This window comes from Helicoverpa zea, chromosome 11 (assembly GCF_022581195.2).
Source record: "Helicoverpa zea isolate HzStark_Cry1AcR chromosome 11, ilHelZeax1.1, whole genome shotgun sequence".
Lineage (NCBI taxonomy): Eukaryota > Metazoa > Arthropoda > Insecta > Lepidoptera > Noctuidae > Helicoverpa > Helicoverpa zea.
The window spans coordinates 6,513,404-6,540,716 of NC_061462.1; the positions used below are offsets into that span (position 1 = coordinate 6,513,404).

General features: G+C 36.5%; 1 protein-coding gene across 1 annotated transcript in view; it reads right to left on the reverse strand.

Moving 5' to 3' along the window:
* The window catches only part of LOC124634493 (tachykinin-like peptides receptor 86C), a 52,062-nt gene extending 25,484 nt beyond the window's left edge, over positions 1–26,578 (reverse strand). The window contains exons 1-2 of the mRNA XM_047170089.1: positions 26,442–26,578; positions 20,082–20,295 (exon numbers count right to left, since the gene is read on the reverse strand). Coding sequence (XP_047026045.1) covers positions 20,082–20,295; positions 26,442–26,565 — 338 coding nt within the window. The 5' untranslated portion in view covers positions 26,566–26,578. The remainder of the gene's footprint in view (positions 1–20,081; positions 20,296–26,441) is intronic.
* Between the last annotated feature and the right edge of the window lie 735 nt (positions 26,579–27,313).

Here is a 27,313-nt window from a genome sequence, read left to right on the forward strand (position 1 = left end):
CAAGCCACGGGAAACAGCTAGTATTTAGAAACGTATTAAGTCACTAATAGAGTAAAAAAATATACTGTTGGGAAGTTATGGTCACGTGACAAAATGAGTCTCTTATTTCATGACAATTAACGAGGCAGTTACAAAATGAGCATCAAAACTGCATTGTTCTCACGGAGCAAGTTGCTAAAATGGAATGGAGCAATTCAACTTTGACACAATGCTTAAAATTTGTGAAGCGTTGGGCTTGCACCGGTCTATTGCCCATTTAACAATTACCGCGGTTTGGCACCAAACTTCATTCATTGATATTTACAGCGTAATTCAAATTCTAGCTACTATTTCATAATTTACTTTTAAAAGTGTTTTTCTTAATAACATTTCAAGTTTTAATTAAAAAGTCGTGGTGGCCTAGTGGGCAAAGAACCAACCTCTCGAGTATGAGGGCGCGGGTTCGATTCCAGGTCAGGCAAGTACCAATGCAACTTTTCTAAGTTTGTATGTACTTTCTAAGTATATCTTAGACACCAATGATTGTGTTTCGGATGGCACGTTAAACTGTAGGTCCCGGCTGTCATTGAACATCCTTGGCAGTCGTTACGGGTAGTCAGAAGCCAGTAAGTCTGACACCAGTCTAACCAAGGGGTATCGGGTTGCCCGGGTAACTGGGTTGAGGAGGTCAGATAGGCAGTCGCTTCTTGTAAAGCACTGGTACTCAGCTGAATCCGGTTAGACTGGAAGCCGACCCCAACATCGTTTGGGAAAAAGGCTCGGAGGATATAATATTTCAAGTTTTAATTGAAAAATAAAGAATTCGCTTTAATATGACTAAGTCCTGGAAATGAAGAGGTTGTCACGTCGAACTCTGTTTCAAATTAAATAATCAACTTAATCCTGCTTTTCAAGAGGAAAACAAAAGCACTTTCTTGAGCTTTAAAATCGAATTATCTATTTATATCCTGCTCTACGAATACTTCAATATACTTCGAACAAATAGAAGTTGTTTGTCAGGATAATCAAATATTAAAAGTTTTCTAGGGCGACGATATTGGCTAAAGGCCAAAAAAGTTCGCATCCAAAAGTCCTTGACTATCCATTGGCCAGGAATATTCTTTGTTTGAACTAATTAGTAAAGAATTATGTTTCTGTGCCATTTCTTTGTCCTTGTTCTAAAAGTTTTAGACATTATTGTAATTCTCAAACCTATGACCATCTTGTATGAGAAAAATCCAGAATCCAAACGATTAATTACTATAATTTCTTCATCAAACAAAATGTTTTTCTGTCCAGATTGCGAACTTGAGGGTCGCTGACGGAACCTAATAACTCGCCATTTTTCCTCATGTACAGAACACGACGGAAAAAATCAGATTAGCCTGTCAAAAGAATAATGACATCGATTATATCGGGTCATCCTGATAGATCGATCTGTTGTCAGAGATAGATAAGGTCATTTAAGGAAGGAGGACAAAGTGAACAATGTAGGGAACATTAGGTCAGAAGGAATGACGTCATAATTGCTGATGAAAGGACTGGCTATTTTTAAAAAGGACAGACTTTCAAACAGGCTTTTAGGACAAGGTTTGACTATTATGAAGGTTGTCGCGTACATTACCTATTATTTATGCAAGTAGTGTCGACTGTCGGGCGGTGAAGGATTGGGTTATCTAAATTTTATTCGTCAGTACATATGTTGAAATAAGAACTTATTTTTAGTCATGACTTTTTGGTCATGAACAGGCCCGCCGTAAGCGGGCGTGCAAGGCGTGCACCGCACGCGGGCGGCACGTCCTAGGGGGCGGCAAATCGGGTGACTTATCACGTAATATTAAAAAAATACAATATCTTTTTACCAATTATTTGATTTCAATATTTCCGAACACAGCAATAGCCGCCCTCGCTTTGGTCGTCCCCTATCAATTTTGACGGGTTCACCCTTTGCATCCCCAAAAAAATTCGCGCTCGCTGCGCTCGCGCCTCCATGTCAGATATCGCAGTTAGTAGCGGTAGGGCGCGGTTGGGCGACGGCCCAGGGCGCCGGATATAAGGGGCACCGCAGGCGCCCCCACCAATCCTTGATCAGAATGTTACTCCTATTTTTGTTTTAAATTTCATCAAAGATTGCAACTTACAAGAACTGTATCCAAATGAATGGATAGCATCAGGGCCATCTTAACTTATGGTGCAGCGTATGCGAATAACCCGGGCGCCGCGGGCTCAGGGGCGCCGAAGCGAATTTGTGTTTAATTCCGCGTTAAATTTGAGAAATTCTCGAACAAACACTACTTTTATGTCCCAAAACTCAAAAATTTTCGCGATCGCTCCGCTCGCGGTTTCCTTACTTTACGCTTCAATTTTTTATCACATATAGCTACTTTTAATGTCCCAATACTCAAAAAAAATCACGCTCCCTTCGCTCGCGGCTTCTTCACTTCACAGTCGTTTTTTATTATATATTTTTAGGACTTTTATTGATCCAAAACACAAAAAATTTAGGGCTTGCTTCACATTAAAGTTGTTTTATTTTTAAACAAAATTTTAGTCTACCCTAGCAAAAAGGTAGCGTCGTTTTTGAGTTCTTTTATTAATAAGAAAGTAACTTCTAGTTTCCATATGAACTTTCTTATTTACGGTACTACTTTAAGTCCCAAAAATAGAATACATAGGCGCCAACACCAACAAAGAGTTATGTACGTTTGGGCAAAATTTTAAGTAATTTTTGTTTTGAGTTCTAAAATATAACAAAAAATTCGCGCTCGCTTCGCTCGCGCAATCAGAAGACATGTTCCGGTGTTTTTGCATTCACCAACCAGCAATAACTTATGTACGATTGGGCTACATTTTACGTAATTTTTGCTTCGACTTGTTAACTATAAAAAAATATATTCGCGCTCGCTTCGCTCGCGCAATCGGTAACTACACACACCTCTGTTTTTCGTATGGGTTTGAATTGCAGTTGAAGGGCGCCGTAGAAATCTCGCCCAGGGCGCTGGTAGAGTTAAAACCGGCACTGATCGCAATTTATCTTTGTTTAATTGTTGAGGCATTCTATTCCGAAAAATCATTTTTCGCGCACGTCCGTTATAGCTTTTTGTTCACTTTGGCTTTTTATGATATGTTTACTTCATGAAAACTCTAAGGAAAAAATCGCGCTCGCTTCGCTCGCGGCTTCATGTACATTAGCACTTCATTTCTGTGCATATCTTACTTTTTGACTTTGCTTTGTTAATTTACAGTGGTTTTTATTTGTTTTGTGTCCTTAGACTAAAAAAATTTCGCGCTCGCTTCGCTCGCGCTTCCTTACATATGAAATGTGTCTCATGCGTCGACTTTTTCAACGGGAAACCCACCAAAAACCATTAATAACATATTTTACTGAAATTAAACATTGCTATAGATATTTAATTTCGTTAGTTTAAGTTACCCATAATCTGTTCTAAGCACTTTGATATACATTATGTTGGTACCTACCCATTAATCACAATCTTTCAATACATAGGGGCCACTTGGGTAATTATTGCACTGTATTGATGCCCTAAGCAATTGCTTAGTCTGCTTATGGGCTAACCCAGGACTTCTTAGGTTACTCTAAGACTTAGAGCATTTCAAGTAAATAAAAAGTTATGTGTAATATGTTATGTACCTATTGCAATATTTATGTATCCAAAAGGAAGTGCGTTTTTTGCAATCAGAGCGGTGCATGTACATATTTTTTTCTGTTGGACAAGTAAAATGGATATGAATGGGCGGGGGGGTCCGGTCCCCCTGGACCCCACCCCTTATATATTTTTTGACAAAACCCAGTATAATATGTAGTCGTAGGGCGGCATAATCGGTTTTGCACGCGGGCGAACAAACAGCTAGCGGCGGGCCTGGTCATGAACAGCTGGTATCTACTAATAAATCGTGGTAGTGTATAATCGTTATGATTTATTCATTCAACAATTTTACTGATTGCGATATAGTGGTCGTTAACACAGCTGAGCGAATTAGAAAAATATACATATTTATAGCCGAAAGCTCATGAACATTTTGGGTGGCGATTAAATCTGAAATTTGTCGAGATTCTACTCCGCCTAATGAAGGTAATTGGTTTTAATGGTGGTATGTTTGTGATCGTTATTTTAACTTCAGTATTCTAATCGCTTATTTAAATAACCTAAAACAGTAAAGAATTTTGTATGTATGGTATAATCATAAATTGAGTCGCGAGTACTTCTTTCGTAGAGAATTACCCTTTAAACTTTTGGATAGTTCAACAATTTATTCACGAGGAAAGTTAAAACTAACCGAACTAAAATCTCCATACTCCGAACTACGGATATAACAATCCGGAAAACAGTTTGTAGTTTTAAGACAAACTTTTTGCAATTTTGCGGTATTCGATAAAATTATAAGGTACGTACATTTTGCAATAGTTATGTTTTTCTTTGAGTTTAACTGGGAACTAGCTTTGTTTGTTTATTGGTTGTTACGAGAATATAGGTCGACGAACTTTGCAGGAGCGTAGGACCGATGCAATTTATTGGTGCACTACAACGAGTATAAAATGGAAGAGAAGGTATGCTATAGAAGTAAGAATTTTGAAAAGATGGAAGATTTATTTACTACCCTTACCAAATTAAATTGTCGTGACAGCTAAGTACAGTTATTACCATTTAATATTAGCCTGATTTTAGTGAATTAAGTTTTAGACTATTAATGGGGTTATGATTCATTTTAGTCCCATTAGTTTGCGAACATGAACTATTTTATATTAGAAACTTGTACTACTTTACATTAGTAGGAATTGTGACAGTATTAAAAAAATACTATTAAATAACAAAAAGGTGGGTTTTGCTAATTCATTTGTTTAAAAGGCTTTTTATTGAGAGGCCTTCAGACTAGCTCATAAAACGTACCCCACAGGATCAAAATAATTTTCTACTAATTAGTTACATACAATAACTTAATAGTGGTTTTAGTACTTCAACATTTTAGGTTTCCTATGGGAACTAAATAATATAAAATAACAAACTAGCCTTGTTAATTGATGTCGTGAGTTCAAAGAAATATGTATAATATAATATTACTGATAAGTATATATTAAGGCAATATTCTCCGAGTGACTTGTATATAATGGATAATTTCAGTACTGAGCTGTAATGAAATTCTTCTAACATGTCGCTTTAATTGAAATTCTTGGTTTATTCAACGTATGTAATCAATTAATTAATAAGATCATTTTATTGTTTATACTAGTTTTACCACAGTTTTACTTGTAATATTTAAAAAAAACTATTAAAAGTTTTCGAAGCTGTAACAAGACTGAGCGCGACGGAGCGCTGGCCATACAGCTATTTTTGAAAATGACTACTCTCATACTCATTTCATGAGACCATAAACTGAATTTGAGAAAACCCTGACACTACAGCTCATTTAGTTGGTGAGTAAAAAGGAGCTATCTTCATTATTTTAAAACACTAAAACGTGTCCCAAGCATTTTGTGAAACCAAATTGTTTAAATAGAAGAATATCCAGTCTCGAAGGCAATTTCATATTTATCGTTTATCGTTATGAATGCAGGGCTGACACAGGAAGGAATCAATCAAGCCTATCAGTTGCCGAGGTCAGCTCAGTTCATCATTTACGTTGCTTCAGCGTGAATTATTCTGAATGGGTCAAGACCGAATATTGATTTATTTTGAACTAGTTTTATCGAGTATGGCGTGAACTACCTGCCTGAATAAATCACACAGTTTTCACCATAAAAATATGTTATATACTTACAAAGATTAGAAAAAAAACATTTCTAAGAAATAATTCCCATTTTGTAGCTCAAAAATCTCACAATTTATGATATTACAAATTTTATTAAAATAAATGAAGATCATTTAAAAAAATATGCTCTAAATTATACAAAAAGTGAAACATAAGAACCGTCAGACTTTGAACCACGTATCACGTTTTAAATTTAAATTGCTCAAGAATAAAATGGTTTTATTCAAAGATTAAATCTACAACGTTTTTATTTTAAAGATAAAAATTGAGACGAAACCGTAAACATATGTTTTCTGTAGAATATTAAAATTTTCAGGCCTTAAAATTCAACTACTGGATTGTCTTTTTGTGACTTGAACCATTCTTTACCTCTAACCAAAACAATTTTCGAACTGAGACTCATGAACGAAAATCAAATCTATTGGATCAATCTTTCACTTTCACATAATAGTGCAATATTCCACATTCTTTTATCGTATCAATCATCTTAGTAGATACTTCCAGAACGCTGCATCTCAAACTATCCAATATTGAACAGTTCACTCTATAAAACAGAAATACGTCGAAACATATGGACTTTCAAATGCAGAGATAGGAATTTGAAATCGGTTTTCGAATCCGTCTTTTACACAGACTTTTATTACCTTAATTTACAAGTCAATCGGGGTTGTCTTTGTACAATGAAAATATTACAATTTTCATTTGTGAGTCCATGATTGAAGAATACAAAGGGAAAGGATTAATGGTAATCGATTGCTGAAGTTATCTATGATAATTGTAGGTTAGAAAATGTATACACTGATGCACTTATTTCATGTAATAACTAGGTACACTCTCACATTAAAGCAATACGAGACCTTTTATCACAAAAAGAAAAACTTGATGCCTTATTCTCGAGTAGTTCAGATATTATTCGTAGGTAATCATTAAAATCTTTCGTGAACTTTGTCTAATTGCACTTTATATTTTCGTCAATTAAATGCTTTTAAAATAATGAATTTTCTGAAAACATTTACAAAGATGAAAACAGAATGTCTTTCGATTTATGTGATATCCACTGAACATTTGATACGCAAAATTCACCAAATTGTTATTGTAGTACCTAAATGGTCGGCCACTTATTCTCCACTTTACTTTTATGAGCTGCATATAAAACGCAATGTAGTGTTATTGCTCTTGCTATAAAAATACACTATTTTAAACTCCTAATTATACCACGTAATTTAAAATCGCGTTTTTTAAATTATTGAAAAAAGTTTACGTGAAAAACTGTATACGATTTCCAAAATTCATTAAAATATCTAACATATTATTTACTTTAATGAATTCTTTGTAGAATGCGTCTTAAAAACAACAAAAGAAAAAAATACCGTCTCGGGCGAACGTTCACAGCCGGCCAGTGATCAATTTTACCATTGCCAGCTTCAAAAACACTTTGATCAGTGAGACATTGCAAAAAGCTAACGTTTTTACAAAGCAAAGTATTCTTTAACATTCTTTTGAATAAAAATAAGTCTGAAATGCACGCAAGCATTATGCATCTTTGCCAAAAAAAATATTCCTTAACATCTGTATATTGAGTGAGCTACATGTAAGTAACAAATATCTTCTCGTCCGTCGTGTTCGGTCTACACAGATGAACTCATACAACGTATCTGCTTTCCACACGTGTTCATATATATTAAATACTTTGTTGTCAAGTCCTTAGCAGAGGCAATATTGTAAACTTAGTTGTATAGAGTAACTTCAAGGGATTCATAAGACCTTCCTACCTACAGAGATACTCCCAGTAAATATTATACAAGACGTGGTATTTGGAGTTATTTAGCTTAGTAAAAGGAAAGTTTACTGAGACATTTTCCTCAAATTAGAAGTAATTTTACTGAAAATTACTTTGCTGGTTATGATTATGAGATCAAATAACATTGAGCATAATTTTACATACGAAATTTCACATCAAGATATGTTGATATGGGAATCATTATAAGTGTTATATCACCTTTTAATTTACCTTAAAAACGTTATTTGTTAGAAGATGATATGAAAATCACTACGTATCGTATAACATCAAACTTGAGCGTTATAACTTTGTATGAGGTCTTCGAGGTTCTAAGTTTTAATCAACCCGCTAAGTTGTGCGGTTGCAATCTACCGCAAATCCCATTACAACGTCGATAACTAGTTTGCTTTGTTCATCAATATATTTATGACTCGGTAGCTTTCGCTAACGGTTTACCACTCCGGAAATGCGGATAAAAGTGACCTAGCCAATAAATAGGCTACCTACCGCTGTTAGATTTTTTTGCAATTTCTCTTCATAACGACTTTATTATTGAACGAATTTGAAAAGTTAATAGACAGTAGACAGTAAGTAGAGGTATAAGAAGTGATTTCAGAGAGAGCAAAGACAAGCAGATACAACTATAGTGAGCACTATGAAAAGTGCATGACGTACCCATAAGTTAAATCAGTTATTGGGAAAGACAGGGTCATTTATATCCATACAAAACAGGATCTGTCAATGAGATTACGATGTCAATTTGATACAAGTCAGTTATATTCGGCGCGTCATGCAAAGCTCGATTAATTCTATTCAAACAACAACGTTATAATCTAAATGGGCTTTTAATAGCTTTTGATGAGTGCAATACAAAGCAATGCTCTGTGAATTAGCTATTCATTGAGTTTCCACCAAAACAAATAAAATGTTTTGCTTCCAACAGGAAAAACAAAATGACTTAGTTGGCAACAGATATTTAATAACACTGCCGTCGAAAAATTTAGTTCTCAACTGTTATGTAGGTACTTTGTTAAGTAATACCTTACTTAAGTACATATCACCTTACTTTAGTACCTATATCTAGTAAAAAGTTACAACTGTAATCTTAGACTTATTACGTGTTAGGTACTAAGTTACCGATTATATAGTACAAGTAAAAGCAGACTGGCTTTTCATACCGTATTTTTTAACAACGTAACAGGGGAAGCTAAAGCAATCACTTAGGTAAGTGTTTCTATTAATGCTCTAGGAGTCTAGTTATTAATACAGTAATTATTCAATAAATAAATAATGACGCACCATCCTACATGAAAAATACAAAAAAGGAAAATACTGCACCTGATGCATGTAGGTACAATTCCAGCAATAAACTTGACAAGCTGTCAATGTAATGATGTTATAAACACAGGGTGGTGCCTCTAAACGCAAGCACGTAGCCAACACGTGTATCGCAATCACGCGACACCATTCTGTATAAACGTCATAAAAAAAAATATAAAGAGTATGTTTTGTTTTTATTGCAAGCTACCGACACGTGAAGTTTTGTTTTGAAAGTAAACTCTTCTTTCAAAGATTCCAGTGAATCGAAAATGTAGCTATAAAAACTTAGAACGTACCTACCTATCCTACTCCCGTCGAGTGCCTACTTAACTAAAGGTAAATGATCGTGATAGGAGTTTTACACATAACATATCCAACAAAGAAAATTTTGAACATATTTAATACCCAAAATGTATAAGAATATATAAATTGATTTGATTTGAAAGAACTGTTTAAAATACCAATCAATTAAGTAATACTGTATGTTTTCCGATTATAATAAAATAAAATAAGTTGTTACTTATTATTGTATTCACACTGATTCTTAGCCGTATTTTATTTTTAAATTGAGTTTTCAATAAAAAATCATATCAAGATTGTTTACAAGTATCTACTCTGAAGTATAAGTAGATAGTTGAAACCTAATAGGTATATTCTCGACTAGCTTCTGCCAGCGGTTTCACCCGCATCCCGTGGGAACTACTTCCCGTACCGGGATAAAAAGTAGCCTATAGCCTTCCTCGATAAATAGGCTGACACTAACACTAAAATAAATTTTCAAATCGGACCAGTAGTTCCTGAGATTAGCGCGTTCAAACAAACAAACAAACAAACTCTTCAGCTTTATAATATTAGTATAGATTCACTGGGATCATTGAAAGAAGAGTTTCCTTTCAAAACAAAACTCCACGTATCGGTAGCTTGCAATAAAAACAAAGCATGCTCTGTATATTTTTTTACTCTATTCTCTCTAAACCTGAAGCTTTAATAGTTCTGCGTACGCCAAAATAACAATTTTCCTTTCGGCTTTGATCCATTATCCAGATATTGCATTCCAGCTTACTCTGTTCTAAATAAATATTTCTCAACTGAGAACTTAATTTTATGCATTACCCACAATAATCGCGTTTGAGAGTGTTTGTCTTTAATTTTATTATTAAAAACAGTAATCTCTGAATACTCAATTCAAATGCCTCACTAGAAATATTTGTGCAATTAGTCAAACAATTGAATAAATGGAATTTATATTCATGCTTAAAAATATGGTGTGATCCTTGTTGGCAATAGGCGAACCTATCGATTAAATACTATCTACAAATATGTACATGAAAAAGTTCCAAATATATAAAAGTTATTTGAAAAAAAGTATACCAAGGACAGTCAATCCTGTGTGTATAGGATTTCGAGTGCCTATTACGACCTCATTGCTCAAACATTCGTGAAAAACTTATTTTCCTTGACTTGGGATACATCAATATGAATATCTAACGCGTGTTTAGGTTTCATACGCACGGATAAAAAGAGAACACAAAAGATGGTGTGAGCATTATTGAAAGTGATAATAGTTATATGAAAAGCTTCAACAATAAATATGTTATAAGCAAGTAAAGGCTTACACACAATTTGTTTCTGAAATTATATCTATCACTAACTATGATGTGTAAGATATTTTTATGCAACATTAGCGAGTTTCATATAAATTGTTTTGGACTCTACACGGGACGGAAGAAAGAAAAAATAGGGTTACACAAAAATTGCAGCGAATCTCATCGCTTAAACCTCTGTGCCAACTTGTAATAAACAGATCTATCTCAAAGTAATAGAGTTATGGAAAACTTGGCAAACGAACATACAAAATGGGGTTAATCCGCTGCAGTAGTTTCATCACAAAATAACACTTATCCATACAAAGTAAACGATTATTATCGAAGCAATCCTCGAACGAATCCTCTGTTTTTGACAAGTTATTAAAATAATTGCTTCTCGTTCATTGAAGCGAGAATGTTGAGCAATTTACAACCCTCGTTACGGTTTCTAGTCACCAAATTGAATAATTTCGCAAATTAACTGGTTGTATAATTTATATTCGTAAGCCCTTGAAGGTGAAAATTGATATAGGTTAAGGCTGTAGATCCTAATTAAAGTAAGAGTTGTTTCAAATTATAGTTCGGCCATTCAGAGAATGCGTTCCTGACACGTCGCGATTGAACTGACGACGTAACTTTGCAATGGCGTTGCAGTTACGATAAAAATATTTTTGCTGGTTGTTTACCGTTTTAACAATTGAGGAGCATTAAAACAACATTATTATATCAATAATCAATGAATGTTATTACGTCGTCAGTTCAATCGCGACGTGTCAGGAACGCATTCTCTGAATGGCCGAACTATAATCAGACACACTACACTTCTTACTATTTGCAGTTTAGTCTCACTCAAGTAATGAAGGCAACATAGGATGGATAAAGGCGCTTGCAAAAGATTTCACGTTCACGTTATGCTGATCTCCGAGCTCAACATTAAAAAAATATTTATAAAAAATAACTATCTTTTGGTCGCTCTCTTTTTGGAAATCATGCCGCAGGAAAGTAAGCTTCTTAAAAGGACAATTTCACCGCCAGTATGCAAGAGGCCTAAGGTTATTAATTTATTATTTACTTTTGGACGGCACACCGAGATGAGTTCATTCACAAAATTCGCACTGACTGAAAAGTAAGTTCGACGTGCCATCTTCAACTTTTCTCTTTCACTAAGTAGTCAGCAAAGTTAGTGTAAATAAGGAAGTTATTAGGACATAAAATACGAAGGAAGTGTCTTGTTAGCGAAATTTGTCTCCGGCTGTTTTAGAAGTAAAATAAGGGATAGCTGGACCAAGTTTACGATCCTGAAGGTGGCGTGTTTGAATGAGACATTACTGGAATTGGGTATCCGTAATAAAACAATACGGGTCGTTTTACTAAGAACAGTCGTCACGTCTAATCAATTTGCAGTGTAGATGTAATTTACTAACTATTTTGTAGGTAAACACTGGTACTCAGCTACATCCGGTTAGACTGGAAGCCGACCCTAACATAGTTGGGAAAAAGTCTCGGCGGATGTATGATTTTGTAGGTACAGAAAAGAAGTGTAAATTAATTGGTAAGCCTACTTTCAAGAGTAGTAAAACCAAATAACAGCCAAAAAAAATTTTCAGGGCGCTTCAAATTAGCGGACTTTGTCTCACATAAGTATACATACAGCTTTACTACGTTCTGAGCACCTAAAAGTCTGTCGCGCAGTATTAGTCGTGATCTTTCGAACCGATAGGTGTCAAATGTTGTTGGAAAATCTGCGTGTTATCGTGAAAAATACGCTAACTTGAAAGCGCTCTCAGAGAATCTCTGTTAAAATTACATAATAGGTTAGAACTTATTTAACATTTTTGTACTTCAGTTATTACGGAAGTCAAAATTGTTAGGAATATCTAAACAAATTTATATACTTTACTTTATAGTGTACCTAGATAAAATCACAATATAATTGTTTAGTTCGGAATTCAAAGCATATACAATAACAGCTCAGGTAGAGTAAAATTGGAAAAAATCGGTCCTAGATTTCCCATACAAAGAGGAGTAAGACAGGGCGACCCGATGTCCCCGACACTGTTCATCGCTATCTTGGAGCATGTAATAAGGAAGCTTGACTGGAAAAACTGCGGCCTATATATCGGGGAAAAGTACTTGTGCCATCTCCGTTTCGCGGACGATATAGTTCTTCTCTCTGAATCAAGTACCCAACTACAATACATGCTACAGACACTAAATGAACACAGCAAACAAATCGGCTTAGAGATGAATCTAACTAAAATGATGTTAATGACAAACAGTAGAGCGAAGCCCACAATCTTAGTTGACAACAAAACGTTAAATTATACAGATAAATATGTATATTTACTTGGGTAAACAAATCAGCTTTAATAAAAGAAACAACGACCAAGAGGTAGAAAGACGGACACAACTCACCTGGAATAAATATTGGAGCCTGAAAGAAATATTTAAAAGCAATATGGCGATACAAATTAAAACTAAGGTCATGACGTCTTGCCTCCTACCATGTTTAACGTACGCCTGTCAAACCTGGAGATTCACATGCAATATAAGACACAAAATATCTACATGTCAACGAGGCATGGAGCGCAGTATGCTCAACATAAGAAAAATACAAAAAATAAGACATACTGAAATCAGACAAACTACAAAAGCTACTGACGCTCTAAACCAGTCTCTAAAACTCAAATGGAAGTGGGCGGGACATGTAGCGCGACTTCAAGACCAGAGGTGGACAAGGAGAGTAACGTCATGGACCGGCCTTCTGGGCAAGCGCTGCAGAGGAAGGCCGCTTACGAGATGGCAGGACGAGATCGTTAGGACGGCTGGCCATGACTGGATACAGAAAGCCCTGAATAGGGAGCAATGGAAATCGTTGGAGGAGGCCTTCACCCGAGGAGGGGTTCTGGATAACAATACAAATACTGAAGAAAGCACTTAAAATTACTTTAAATATATCTAAATTCATTAAAACAAGAAACGAATTAAGTTAAGTTTAGTTAAAAAAAAAAAAAAAAAAAACAAATGTTATTTAAGTTTTCTTTTTCCATGAAATATAAGGCTTTTTATTTTATATTTTAGTTCGGAATTCTCTCTTAAGCAAAATCATATCTTCCCTATTGCAGCCTAATACAATTACTGGATATCAGCCAATCTGATACGGCTCACCGTTGTCAACTAACCCAAAACTAATTTCAAGTTATACCAGCATAACATCGATCCTACCTAATTTCCGTATCTAAACTATGAGATAAACTTTCTTGAAACCTAACCCTAGGTAAAGTCTAATCAACTTCAAACTAAACAAAGTTCTAGTCTCAACAGTCACAGCTTGTTTTATGTTTCTAGAACAAAACCTTTCAAATATGAGAGTCTGTCTTATTAATGTTAAGTATTTTTTAAGTAATAACGATGTTTGAAGTTATAAATACCAATCTTTTATAAGAATAGACTTAGAAATAATCATGTTAAGAGTGGAGTTTTTTTTTTATAGAAAATCAAACATTCGGCTGACTAAAAAATTGTAGTGTACGGGTGCTCTAACGGTACATACATGGCATAATCACATGCGCTCAAAAACAATAGCTTTTATTTTTTACAGTCTTCTAACAAAACACTAAGAAGAAAGTAGCACAAGTATTTTTAGGACTGTTTTCGCGACTTCCTGAAAATGAAGTGCTGAATACTTAATACCTGAATTTTTTATCGTCACGGTGACTTCAGAGGTCACGAACTTACAACAACAACACCGAAGGGAGACATTGTTTGTAAACACATTGTGCCAAGTGACGAGATTTCCGAGAAATAAACTAACAGATAAATAGCGAAAAGTAAGTAGAAGTCAATAAAGGTTTCTTTTCATAGATAAAGTTATTACTTAACGTTTCAGACCTATTGTTGTTTCGTCTAATCCCAGCGTCTATTATACTTGTCGGAGACTGTCAATAGTACGGACACTAAACGTCACGCAAGCGCGCCCTCTGGTGGCGTTTCCGGTGAAACAACATTTTGGCGCGCTTGGCAGAGTGGTGGCGGTCAGCGTGGCGTCCGCGGAGCTCAGTCTTGGTTCAGTCTTGATCGAGTCTTGGTCGAGGCTTCGTCGAGTCTTCGTGGAGTTGTCGCGTTACTGCCTTTCGTTACATCGTGTAGTGTACCTAGTGTTATTGCCTAGTGTTGTAGTACCGTTGTAGATCCATATTGTAAAGTGTGTAGTGTCTTTTGAAATTAAAGTGTAAAGGTTCTTCTAACCTAACAGACAGACATGTGTTGCTGGGGAGTTTGTTCCGCCACTTCTTCTCCCCAGCCAAAACACATAGGAAGTGGCGAAGGGCGGGCGTTTTGGGGGCTGTCTTTTGTTCTGACTAATTTGAATAAACGTTTGAGTTTTTAGTTTGTTTGAGTTTTGAGTTTCTTTGAGTTATCTCTTTGCTTGATTACCCTAACTGATGTCGGACGATAGTGCCATCCTGATGACGCCTCCGACATCAGAAGTGGGATGTAATCCGAATGCCCACAGGGTCACGTGTTCAAAATGTGAACGTGTTCAAAGATTGTAGTGGTGAAAATTGCAACGCCTGATACGATACTGCTATCACATTGAATCGATCTAAGTAAGCACTAGGAAGAATCCTAGGTGGTTATTCGGTGGAATGGTTATTTGGGTGTGCCTGTCAGACGCCGGATAGAGGTTGTCTTGAAGGGCAAGTCGACTATCAGACTCCGGATAGAGGATGTCTTGAGTCGCAGATATCAGACGCCAGATAGAGGTTGTCTTGAAATGGTGACTATCAGACTCCGGATAGAGGATGTCTTGAGTCGTAGATGTCGGACGCCGGATAGAGGTTGTCTTGAAATGGTGACTATCAGACTCCGGATAGAGGATGTCTTGAGTCATCGCTATCAGACGCCGGAGGGAGGTTGTCTTGAAGGAAATTGTTGAACTGAGCTTAGTTTTGGACTTTTGTTAGTAAGGTTTGCTATGTGAATTTTGCTAGTGTGTATTTAACAACGTAAGTGGACTTTGAATCATTTAGATTTAAAAAAAAATGGAACGTTGATAATTTCTAATGGAGGTTGTAGTAGAAGATTTATTAAGAATTTCAGCGAAGGTAGAAGTATGGTAACCACGGTTATGGTAATGGTATCGTTTTCCATTGTTACATGTCAAGCTAGTTATTGAGGGTATGCTAGAAAATTAACTGAATCTGTCCTTTTTCATGTTTCAATAATGAAGGTGGTTATTGTGCAATCTGGCGACAAAATTACTGCGGAGCATCAAAGTTGCCTGCCAGGAGCCCAACGTGTCATCGTGAGGTCCGAGTGTTGGTGCTCGTGCATCTACGTGGCTTCACGTCCGCAAAAGCCTCGCTGTACTGCGCGCTATAGCGATGTGCGCATCGTCACGCACGTTGAGTGGAAACCCGGTGAGACCGATAAATTTTTGGTTTATTTTTGTGTTTATTTGTCATATGACATTTATAAACTTGAGAGGTAGTTTGTCTCGCTGATTATTGTCGGTTATGAACCGCCTGGGTTCGAATGTGATAATGTTCTGACATACTGTTCACGTGACCTTCATGAATTGCATTGTTGGGAAAATCGTCAATCAGTGAAATTAGATTTATGCCATGACAGCAATATTGTCATCGTTGTTATGAAAATGTTGTGATAAAATTAACCGATTTCCGATTTCTTTTGCATGTGATAATCCCGTGAGCCTCTCCTGCTTCGAGTGAAAGGAGTCTAGTCTGCTAGTTCGTCGCTGTGGCGTCCGCGAGCGCGACGCCTGGATTCTACTGCGCGCCGGATTTCAGCATGAACATACACAAGGCACTATGCACAGAGATGTTAAGAGACGCCTGAATGATAAACATGGTGAGATCAATCCAATTTTATTGTGGCTTGTCATTGTACATTGTACTGTTTAACTGACTCGTTGGCCTAGTGGTCGCAAGCGTGACTGCTATACACGAGGTCTTGGGTTCGATTCCCGGGTCGGGACGAAATCGCTTTGAGTTTTAGAAACTTTCACAAAGCAGCCCTTAGTCTGGATGTTGGTGATTGATTCACTCGTGCATCGGAGAGCACGTAAATGTGTGTATGCTTGTGTGTTGCGCTTCAATCACAGGGTTGATTGACTGTTAAGTTGGAAGTCACAGAGATGACTGCCGTTGAACACTTGTCACAGGGATGACTGAAATGTGTATCTTACGTTTGGTCACAGGGATGACTTGGTTTCTGTTTGTCAATTAAAATTAACTCAAATTAGAATATTTCAGTTTTGCGTCATTTGATTGAATTGTGCATCAGACTATAGATTTTGGTAAGGTGTTACATTCACCTACTCTGTAATTTCGTTGTGTTAAGCTGTACCTATGATGGGTATCGGGGTGACTTGGAAGAGACCCGTTGGCCTGTGTGACGGCATCGGGGTGACCAGGAAGAGACCTGTGTGAATCTGTGGTACAGTTGGTGTCATGTCACTGTGGTTGTGGTTGTGGTCCCTAGGAGGCCAGGATGGGCTGAGAGCTCGGCTAAGGGACACGACGGTTATGTGAAGCCTATCAAGTAGAAGGCGTAGATGTGAATGACAACCGTAGCTGTAATGATTTTGTAATTTACAAGTTGAGTCTGACTAGCAATTCGATCTTTCTTTGATTTCGTGCTTAGCATTTAATGTATCTAGTTTCTTCATTTGAATAGTGATTGCTATTCTTTAAATCTGTAACATGTGTGTAGGTCTTACTATCTTACATAACGAGAAGGTTTGTTGCTGACCCATATGTTGTCAATATTTATCGGTTGCCTAAGCACTTTTTATTTCTAGCTTTACAGATATAATCTAAGGTGAACCGAGCCTGGAGAACAGGACGAGGTCTACTAGTCAAGCGGCGGGCGAGGTGCGCTGCAGTTGCTGTTTGGAGCGTCATCCTCCCCCGGATTTGTCGTGGAGGCCGTATGAGTTGCGACAGGCCAGGACATCGCATGTCATCACACAAGGTGAAAGCATTCTATTTCATTGAAAATGTTTAAATTGACCAGACAAACTTCACGATAACCAATTAAATGTTGTAACTTTGAATTATTGAGCTGGTCCATAGTCGTGACTGATTTTGAGGAATAATTTGTGACTTGTATTCTGTCACTTGTGTTTTAGATTATTAATTATCAATGCTTTCTTATTATTCTTTATTGTACACAAAATAAAATTTGATTCTAATTAAAAATCAATTCGCACTTGATAGGCCGGAAAATCAAAGTATCACTGATGAAATTGAGATGGAACGAAGTAGTTATGATATTGAGGAGTGTTTGAGTTTGCATGATGATCGGACCGTACCAGAGGCTGTCGTGTAGCCGTAGCTCAGTAGAAATCGGCGTCTGCTCAGTGAGTAGTCCGTGAGTACGCGGTAAGCAGTCAGCTCTGGCGGAGGTCGGGTTTCAGTGGAAACCAATGAGTCCAGGGTAGACTCGGCGTTCCTATGTGAGGTTCGCAGTAAAGAGTAAAGAGTAACTGGAGGTTACTGGGCTAAGTGTAGCCATGGTCACATGTAGAGCTTAAATGTTTTGTTTTAATTTATCAGTTTAGAGTTTATTGTCTCTTGTAAGAGGCAGTGATCGGTTTTACTTTGAGTTTCCTAATTTTGATTCTGAATTATTGTAATGAAACGATTATTTTCTTTCTTTTCATTGATCATTTCCCAATTAAATGTAGAGTTTGATTTGTTGCTTGTGAGAGTTTAGTACTCGGTTGCTCTGGGTATAGCTTTTGAGAACTAGTTGTCACCTAGATTTTTTTGTTAAAGACCTAATTGAGGCCATTTGAAGTTTGTTTCATTTCCTTGAGAGAAGTAAGAGCGTAAAACAAAGATCGAGAGTTACTGTTGTGGTCAGGAGTGGCCGAGGCTGTACTGTGCATACTGTGTTGTGTTTGTGTTGTTGCAGATTAACCCACGAGGACGTGGGTCTACGCAGGATGGCCGTGTCGGAGACTGTCAATAGTACGGACACTAAACGTCACGCAAGCGCGCCCTCTGGTGGCGTTTCCGGTGAAACAACATTTTGGCGCGCTTGGCAGAGTGGTGGCGGTCAGCGTGGCGTCCGCGGAGCTCAGTCTTGGTTCAGTCTTGATCGAGTCTTGGTCGAGGCTTCGTCGAGTCTTCGTGGAGTTGTCGCGTTACTGCCTTTCGTTACGTGTAGTGTACCTAGTGTTATTGCCTAGTGTTGTAGTACCGTTGTAGATCCATATTGTAAAGTGTGTAGTGTCTTTTGAAATTAAAGTGTAAAGGTTCTTCTAACCTAACAGACAGACATGTGTTGCTGGGGAGTTTGTTCCGCCACTTCTTCTCCCCAGCCAAAACACATAGGAAGTGGCGAAGGGCGGGCGTTTTGGGGGCTGTCTTTTGTTCTGACTAATTTGAATAAACGTTTGAGTTTTTAGTTTGTTTGAGTTTTGAGTTTCTTTGAGTTATCTCTTTGCTTGATTACCCTAACTGATGTCGGACGATAGTGCCATCCTGATGACGCCTCCGACATACTTATTTCAGGAAATAACCTACCTTTACACCAATTAGATACATTACGGTAATACAGTCATATTAATATCGAAATTCGGTTAAAATGTCACCAGCACATATGTTGCACAAATATATCCCTTCATATTTCACCTGACCGAAATGACTACTGGTTTTGCTATTAATAAGTCTAGCTCAAATTCATAATGTAGGCGAATTGATTACACTGAAATATTCACGTGCAGATATTAATCCTTATTTGATAACGAGGTAGTAAATATAGTTGGAATTACGCTTACGACTAATTACGCATTCACAGGAATATTAATTTCATAAATCCAAAACTTATAAGGTACCCAAAAAAATCCTGAAATGAATTTATCAAATCAGTGACAATATGTACATACTTTGTACCGCTTAAGCTTGGGTTTCCTAGGAAAGCGGTGCCGTCATATAGCGGCCGTCTTATTACGGACCCAAATAGACGATCGTCTTTACGGTGATTACATGTGGAAAGTTCCACGGCCGTTTTAACATACCGTCATGAACTTTTTGTTAGTTGTATCATACTTATAACCTGTTTTATTTAATATTTCTCAAATTTCACAACACCAATTCTGTTTTAGTTGACTTTTCTATAATCTTTACTTTTTATGTTAGATATTGCCTTCGTGTTTCGAACGAAATCTATTAAAATTTCGTCGTCCTCGCTGCTCCAAGAGTTGTAACAAATTTTTGCCGTTGTTCCGAAAAAAAAACACAAATACGTATTAAAAAAGCTTCACCGCTTTCAATAAAGCGTTCACCAAACTATCTGACACCGTCAAGACGGCCGTCATGCAAATGGCGGCACCGCTTTTTGAAGTTACGGCGTCAGTTACCGCTCTCTAGGAAACCGCCCCATTTTGTTTACATAGACAACGTTCTGGTGATGTCTTTCACCGCTGTATTACGGTCGCTATATGACGGCACCGCTTTCCTAGGAAACCAAAGCTTTAGCTTCAACATAAATTTGCCGAATACTCAAAATTTATAAAGATTGGGAATGAATGAAAATCATGTATTGAATAATTATAAAATATTAATTTTGATTAAAAAAAAATAAGTATAAAATATTAAATAACCCTGACTTACCTATCAACAGTAATAGCCACTAATGTAAACACGCCAGCAGACACAGTAAGGTTTGCGGTAAAGTTGCTGGCAGTACAGGTCACGGCCCCGAATGGCCAGTCCGCTGTCACCAGGAATATGAAATTCGGAGCCCCATTCAATGTTGCCATCAACAAGTCCGCGACCGCAAGGTTCACGAGAAAACAGTTTGTAACTGTCCTCATGCGACGGTGAGCTGCAAAGAAAAGATAGAAGAGATGTTTAAATATAATTATCATTATCGTCATCAACAGCTTATTATTTATTTATGGACTAGGACTACTAAAGGACTTAACCCCTTAGGCGTTCTCTACCAGTCTACCTTATGGTGGCGAAGAGAGAGAATTGCAATCAAGCATATTGTCGTCCCACCTCTGGGCACAGGCCTCCTTTCATACTGAGAAGGTATGATATCACCACGCTTTCTCAATGATGGGTTGATCAAAGCTCACAAATATAGGAAATCTTGTTATCCCAAGTAGAGCAATAACTACGTTCTTGGGTTTTCCATGAAATATGTAATTAATTAAAATCACCAGGCATAATGTGAATTAAAATAAAAGGTTTTCAACGTTCATAAATAAAAGTCATTTGTAAAACGGCTGGAGGTATCTTTAGGACCACAAACAATAAATTTTTTATTGTCTGTCTCGCACAGCTTAATAAAAGAACAAAATTATTTGGATAACAAAACGACAACGAAAATGACTAAGTGTTAATTAAGCCTAAGAATAAATTATGTAAATTTTTCATTACGCAATAGCATTCCCTAGTAATGGCTGGCCCATTTACCTACAAACACCCACTGCTCAAATCGACGCAACGGATCAACTTCTATCTGGAATCAAATTTCGACGCATGCCATGCCTGCCAAATGTTAGAGTTCACTGAAATAGCGAAGTTTGTTCCATCAGTACCGGAAATAAACGATTCGAGATTACGGTACTATGCACATGATGACTTCTTCATGCTACATTGACAATTACGGCGGCATAATTGGCAAGCTATACATATAAAATATTCATTTTCATTTAGTAGGTATTGCCATGAATTCTAAGTAAACATTGAAGCTAATAGCAATGTTAGCAAAATGGAATACAGTCATGTAAAATGGATACCCATTGATAGTCGTTTCTAATAATATGACAGTTAGGTGGCCTATGCACGCGTTGAAGAATTTGTGCTCGATTTTAAGCCCTACTAACATTGTTACAGGGATACAGGTGCAAAACGTAGGCGAAAAGGCAAATACAGCGACACAAAACGCATTTCTCACGCGCATTTTCCTATTTGATAGATACCCACGCTGATTTTTCAGTTGTAGGCGACATAGATTTCACATTCTATGCAACGTGAAGAATATTTGTAAGAGTTGAGCGCTTAGAATTTTTAGTTCTCACTTGTAGTCTGTTAACACTATAGTTTTAACAGGTGATTTTACAGCTTTGAATTATTTTAAAAGTTGATAAGATGAACAGCAAATTCTATTTTAAAATCAAAGTTTCAGGGCCACCTATATACAGATAGGTCGAGTTTTACAAACGATTTGGTTTTTATTAGCGTGAAAAAAACGAAAAGAGTTTTTTTGATGGCAGTTCCCCATTGACACTCAAACATACACGTATTTTAGTGTATCTTTTTACATCCATGCACTCTATGAAATAGCAGATGGATATTAAATCATACATAACTGTAATTAATTACACGAACCTGGACCATTTCGTAGGCGCCCATGTATTATTCACTACCGTTCCCAGAACTAGCTCAAATCAATGGACATGAATGGTCTCTGTTCTTGGTACGCCAATACATATTGTCTGCTTGTCATAGATACAGTTTCAAATTGATTCGTATTGACATGTATTTAATTAATTTTAGGGCTTTAGGCTTTAATTATATCTTGGTGTGTTCCAATCTAAGTAGCCTTCGGTCTGTGGAGCGTATCACGTATACTAATATGTCACAGAATTTGCACACTAGCGGGTTTTCCGCTCCGTTTTTCCACGCGACACCTCTCCTTTCGTACGGAGGTGGCGAGGCACGTATTTAAACGTCATTTTTTTATCGGCTATTGTCAATTGTTTGTTCGGTTTTCCCGCTTAATGAATCCGCCATTTTGAAAAGGCAGCTACTCATCTTTTATGTGTCTAACGATACGTATTGGCAAAAACATGCAGGTCGTAATTTGTATGCAGGCTAAACCTGTTTACTGACTTTCAACGCAGCTACGTACATCGTGTGACGCACTATTTGCTATACGCGTGAGGTAAAATCACGTAGATGTAAAAGTCACCCTGGTTCATACACGATGACCTACGCATCACTGAACAGGGGTGTGCCGCTTACGACCTTATCCCATTGAAGGTAGTACCGAAGCGTAAATATGAAGTTAAATAAACCTAATGGAGTATAGCTTTATAAAGTAGAAACGTTTCCTTTTGTTTCTTCGATATTACATTTGGGTTTGTCATTATTTGAGTGTAATTTTGCAACCATATTTCGTTTCCCGTGGTTATCTCATGGGAAACATATGTGGAACACGTTCAGCCACAAAAACCTTAGCTGGAGGGTCACCATGATAGCTTTATGATATCCCGGGTAAAGCAAAACCCACATAGCTAAGGCAGTCACGTAACACAAACGAGTTTCCTGCATTTTATGTTGTCGACGTTCAATTGTCTCCCTCGAAATACGGATTTTCGAGTTTATTTGTACAGTAACTGTGATGGCGGAGTATTGAATATTAAAATTTTTACGCTATCCTGCAGTTAGGAAGAAATAATTAAAAATCTGTCAGGTGAGAAAAAAAAATTAAAAACACATTTTTTGAACACAAAACTAACTGTAGGCACGTACGTAGTTTGAAAAAAGAAGTATTAAGTTTTGTTTGATTTACTATTCCTCAGAATTGTCAGTAGCAAAATAAAATAAAGATAGTTTCTGTGAAATTACTTTTAATATTAAGACAAAAACTGAATTTCATCCATCAGACGTAAAAATAATAATTATCATACAATGACAAAAACGATTTCATTAAATAAATTCATATTCCAGCTAACAGCTCTTTAAGAATACTTCAATATTTCTAAGTAGCGCACTTTATTCTCGGTAAAACCTTTTCATACTCAGACAAATACAAGGAAAGGATTTGTAGTAAACATTTAGGCCCTTCACATACGAGGATACGCAAATCCTCGATACACGAAAATTTCCATAAGCGACTGCGGTACAAATTCATAGAGTTTCGTACACAGTCACGCGTCGCCTATATTTTGTTTTGAATTGACATGACCAAGACCGGTGGGTATCGGAAAAGTAGCCTTGTTTACGAAAGGCCTTACAACCAAAAAAAATCTAAATAAGACCCGTATCTCTCGCAAATCCAATTTTCTTTTTGACGAATGGGAAGTAATGTAAGTACCTTAATGTGATTTTAACGATATGCATTATACAATTGAAGAATTTGCACAATATTATTATTGCTTTAACAATAGGAGAGATCGTTACTTTTTACATCTTAGAATATAGAAATAATGATTACTGGTGTCATATTATTTAAGTTCACTGCGTTTGAAGGGAAATAAAAGAGATACTAAAGAATACCTATGCCACTGGCAATGTACTTTCCCGATTGACAAAGGTCACTATTTTATTGTGGTATTCTTGCAATCGAAAACGATGAATCCCATATTCACTCCTAGTGAAGGACTTTTCGGAACAGGTTTAGCAGTTCCGACGATTAATTTTATCATTGAAACTCAAAAACTGACTTCCACGTAGATACTGCGTCAATCTTTTCTTACAATTAAGGGATTGTTCACACCAAACGTATTGTCCGCCGCTGACTGTGAGTATACTCACTGTCTGCCCCAGTATGAACGTCGACTCAATCTGCAGTACGCGTACTCACCAAGCCGACAATAAGCTATAGCGTACGATGCGCTACATGTGTGAACAAAAGAATAGGCTCGTGTAGGTTCACACTAGATGCGTACGCTGAGCGGCTGACTATTCTACACATAAAAGAGCTCAGTATTTGAATCCCCAATCTTCATACATAACAGATGCTATGTCTTCCCAAGCGCATCTTCGTAAGTTTCTATCACTAAATTCTTCTGAATTCGCATTCCAAATACATTCTCTAGAATGTACTTCTGCAATAAACTTTTCGGTGTCGAACATCGCGAGGTGTCACGTGTCACGTCTGTCCTCATTGAAGTTTGTTTCTCGAGTGTATTGCGGCCGATGCGCGCGGCGGTGCGGGCGCGGCGGAGCGGCGCTATTCGGCAACTGCGTCCGCGTAGCCAATCCGCGTCCGCCGTGCATAGTCGCGTAGTAAAATAATCGGCCACTGAGAGTCAGCGACAACAGGCGACGTAATAGCGTATAGTCGGTCCGGTGTGAACGACAATTTCAATATATATGGAAAAGCAATAAACTGCGTAACGCGCGCTCACAGTCAGCGGCCGACAATACGTTTGGTCTGAACGATGCCTAAGTATTGCGTGAATCCACAAACTTCCTTTCAATTGACAAATTTCCTTGCATGAATCACAAATAACATTAGAAGGACGGGATAGTGATCCTTCATTATAAACCAGTGCACTGTCAATGTTATTAATTAACACGAAGTAAGAGGAACGTTAAGTTTTGCCGCTCGGTTGCTTCGACGCTTCTTACACGAGTAATTAAAGTTACTTTGTCACTAATATTAAAACCCGCGCCGAGCCGTTTTGAGAGGCTTTTCTTAATAATGGTTTAGTTTAATAATAGAGATGAAATATTAATAAGTGGAGATCATGAACTATCTTTTAAGATGGCAATTATTTTCGCTAAAAATGTAATCTCTTACGCTGAAAAAAAAGCTGGGGAGATGCTTTGTTTTATATTGGATACTTAGTTTAATTTCAGATAATAAAAAATAAATAAAAAAATAAAATAAAAATTTATTTAATAAAACATAGATCACGTGAATTTGTAATTTAAATGTCTCAGATGTTGAGGTAAAACAAACTGTCTTAATAATAACATTCGGATAAACTAAGTTAATCTAGGCTAATATCTACATACAGGCAATAATAAAATAAAAACAGTTCTAATTCTAAACATAGGGACCACCCGAACTAGGTTTATTTAAACCTGTGTTTCAGGCCATCAAGGCTCAGAAGTATTGTCGGATATAATTTTAACAACATAAACATATTACATAATTATTTAATTATTAGACTAAGCAAGGGCAAAGTTTCCTTAATTATAACATTCTAATTATACATAATTTACTAAGATCAGCAATTTATTTTAACACTTCTAGCAATTTTTCCGTGTCTGAGTAATTGAGGGACTGTAAATATTCTGTTAGTACTATATTACACTTATTTAAATTAACACTATAAACATTTAGCAATCTGTTAAGTTTGTTATACAAATAAGGCCCTAGAAATAAATAAAACCTGTTAGTGAAAGCATGTTTAGTCCGAGAGTTAGTGCAAACTAAATCCTTTCTTCTTTTGCCAGAAGGTACAGGCTTGAAACCAAGTTCTACATGCTGGAGTAGTACTACATTCAAAATAAATAGCTGCTTCATTTACCTATAAATTATATTTCCTATCTTTTATATCTGCAAGTTTACAACTAAATAGGTAAAACAAAATATGTATAACATAATATGGTCAGTAACATTGGCCAAATTAAAATCCACAAGTATCTACACATTGGAGGGATAAAAAACATATGACAAATAAAAACGTACAAAAGATCAACCGCGCATTCAGTGATTTATGATGCAATTATAAAAATATTCATAACGGTTTTAAATATAGTCAATTTACACCAATATTGCAGAAGGTCATCAATTTACTTTATTGTCCACCCACTTGAAATTGGATTTGCGTAGGTAGAATAGTAAAAAAATACACGAACAATTGAGTATTGAGGTTTATTCCTGTATCATATTATAGTAGTTGATGAAAAGATAGAGGACAATTTGTTACTGCAATTCATTGGCTGGATTTCATACGAAATAGTTAAGTGCTTTATTATATTATGTATTAAATACTGATAGGAACATGAAATGCAAAAGCATTTACAATTAAAACACGCGTGAATACTAATTACATTTCATTTAGTCTAACATGAAAAAAATAAAAAATAGTCAAATAAGCTTATGAGAGCTCTTTCCAAAAGAAGAGTTCCTTTTTTTTAAAGAGTGTCTGTGGAGTTTCTTGCCGGAGACCTACATTTTGGAACCGCGTAACTAGCTTTACGTTTCTTAGGCACTTATAATAGGTCTATATGAAATAAAAACCTTTGACTTTGAAATATCCTTTACAACAAATTACTTACCTAAAACAATCCATATGACCAGTGTATTGCCTAATACAGCTAGCAGTAACATGATGGCGAAGACCATGAACCACGCAAGCTGGCCCCACCATGGCGGGCTGAACGGCCGCTCACCAAGGCCCATGCAGTTTCCAAGGGTAATCCTGTAAAGAATATAACATTTTAGTACTTTATTATAGTATAAATAATAGGAGCTGATGACTCATCTAGAAAATCGTTATTATATTTTTTTGCGAGAAATTGAAAATATTTTAATCTGGTATTAAAGATGGAGCTTTAATTTGAATCAATTGTAGTTACCACCTGATTACGTAAATCTATACATATAATAAATCTGTAGAAAAGTAATTTTTGTACATTGAAGAAATCGACAAAAAAAATAGCCAGCATTTTAAAGGATAACTAACAGAACCCAATTCCATCATTTTTGTCATTTTTGTCTGTTTGTCTGTTTATCTGTTTGTTAGTTCGGGATTCACGTAAAATCTACGAATTAAATGCAGACAATGCTTATGTACAAAAAATCTACGTAACTTGGGGTATTACTTAGTTTTTGTTTCATCGAAATTGATTCACTCTATCAAAAGATATGATTAATTTTGTGAATTCAAGATGTAAAATATTACGACACGCAATCTATTTGTCAAAACTCTACATTTGAATGTTGTACTTATATTAGTTGATCGGCCTATTATTAATCTTTACACAGAAAATCACACCTTTATAAGTAACTTCGGAAGAAAAAAAAAAATGAAAATTTTGTTTAGCCAGGGTTAAAGTAGCTCCATCTGTGGTAAATAAAATACAAAAACACATCAAATTTGTCAAAGGAGCGAGGTGGTAAATGACAATATTACCATACATTCTTTATA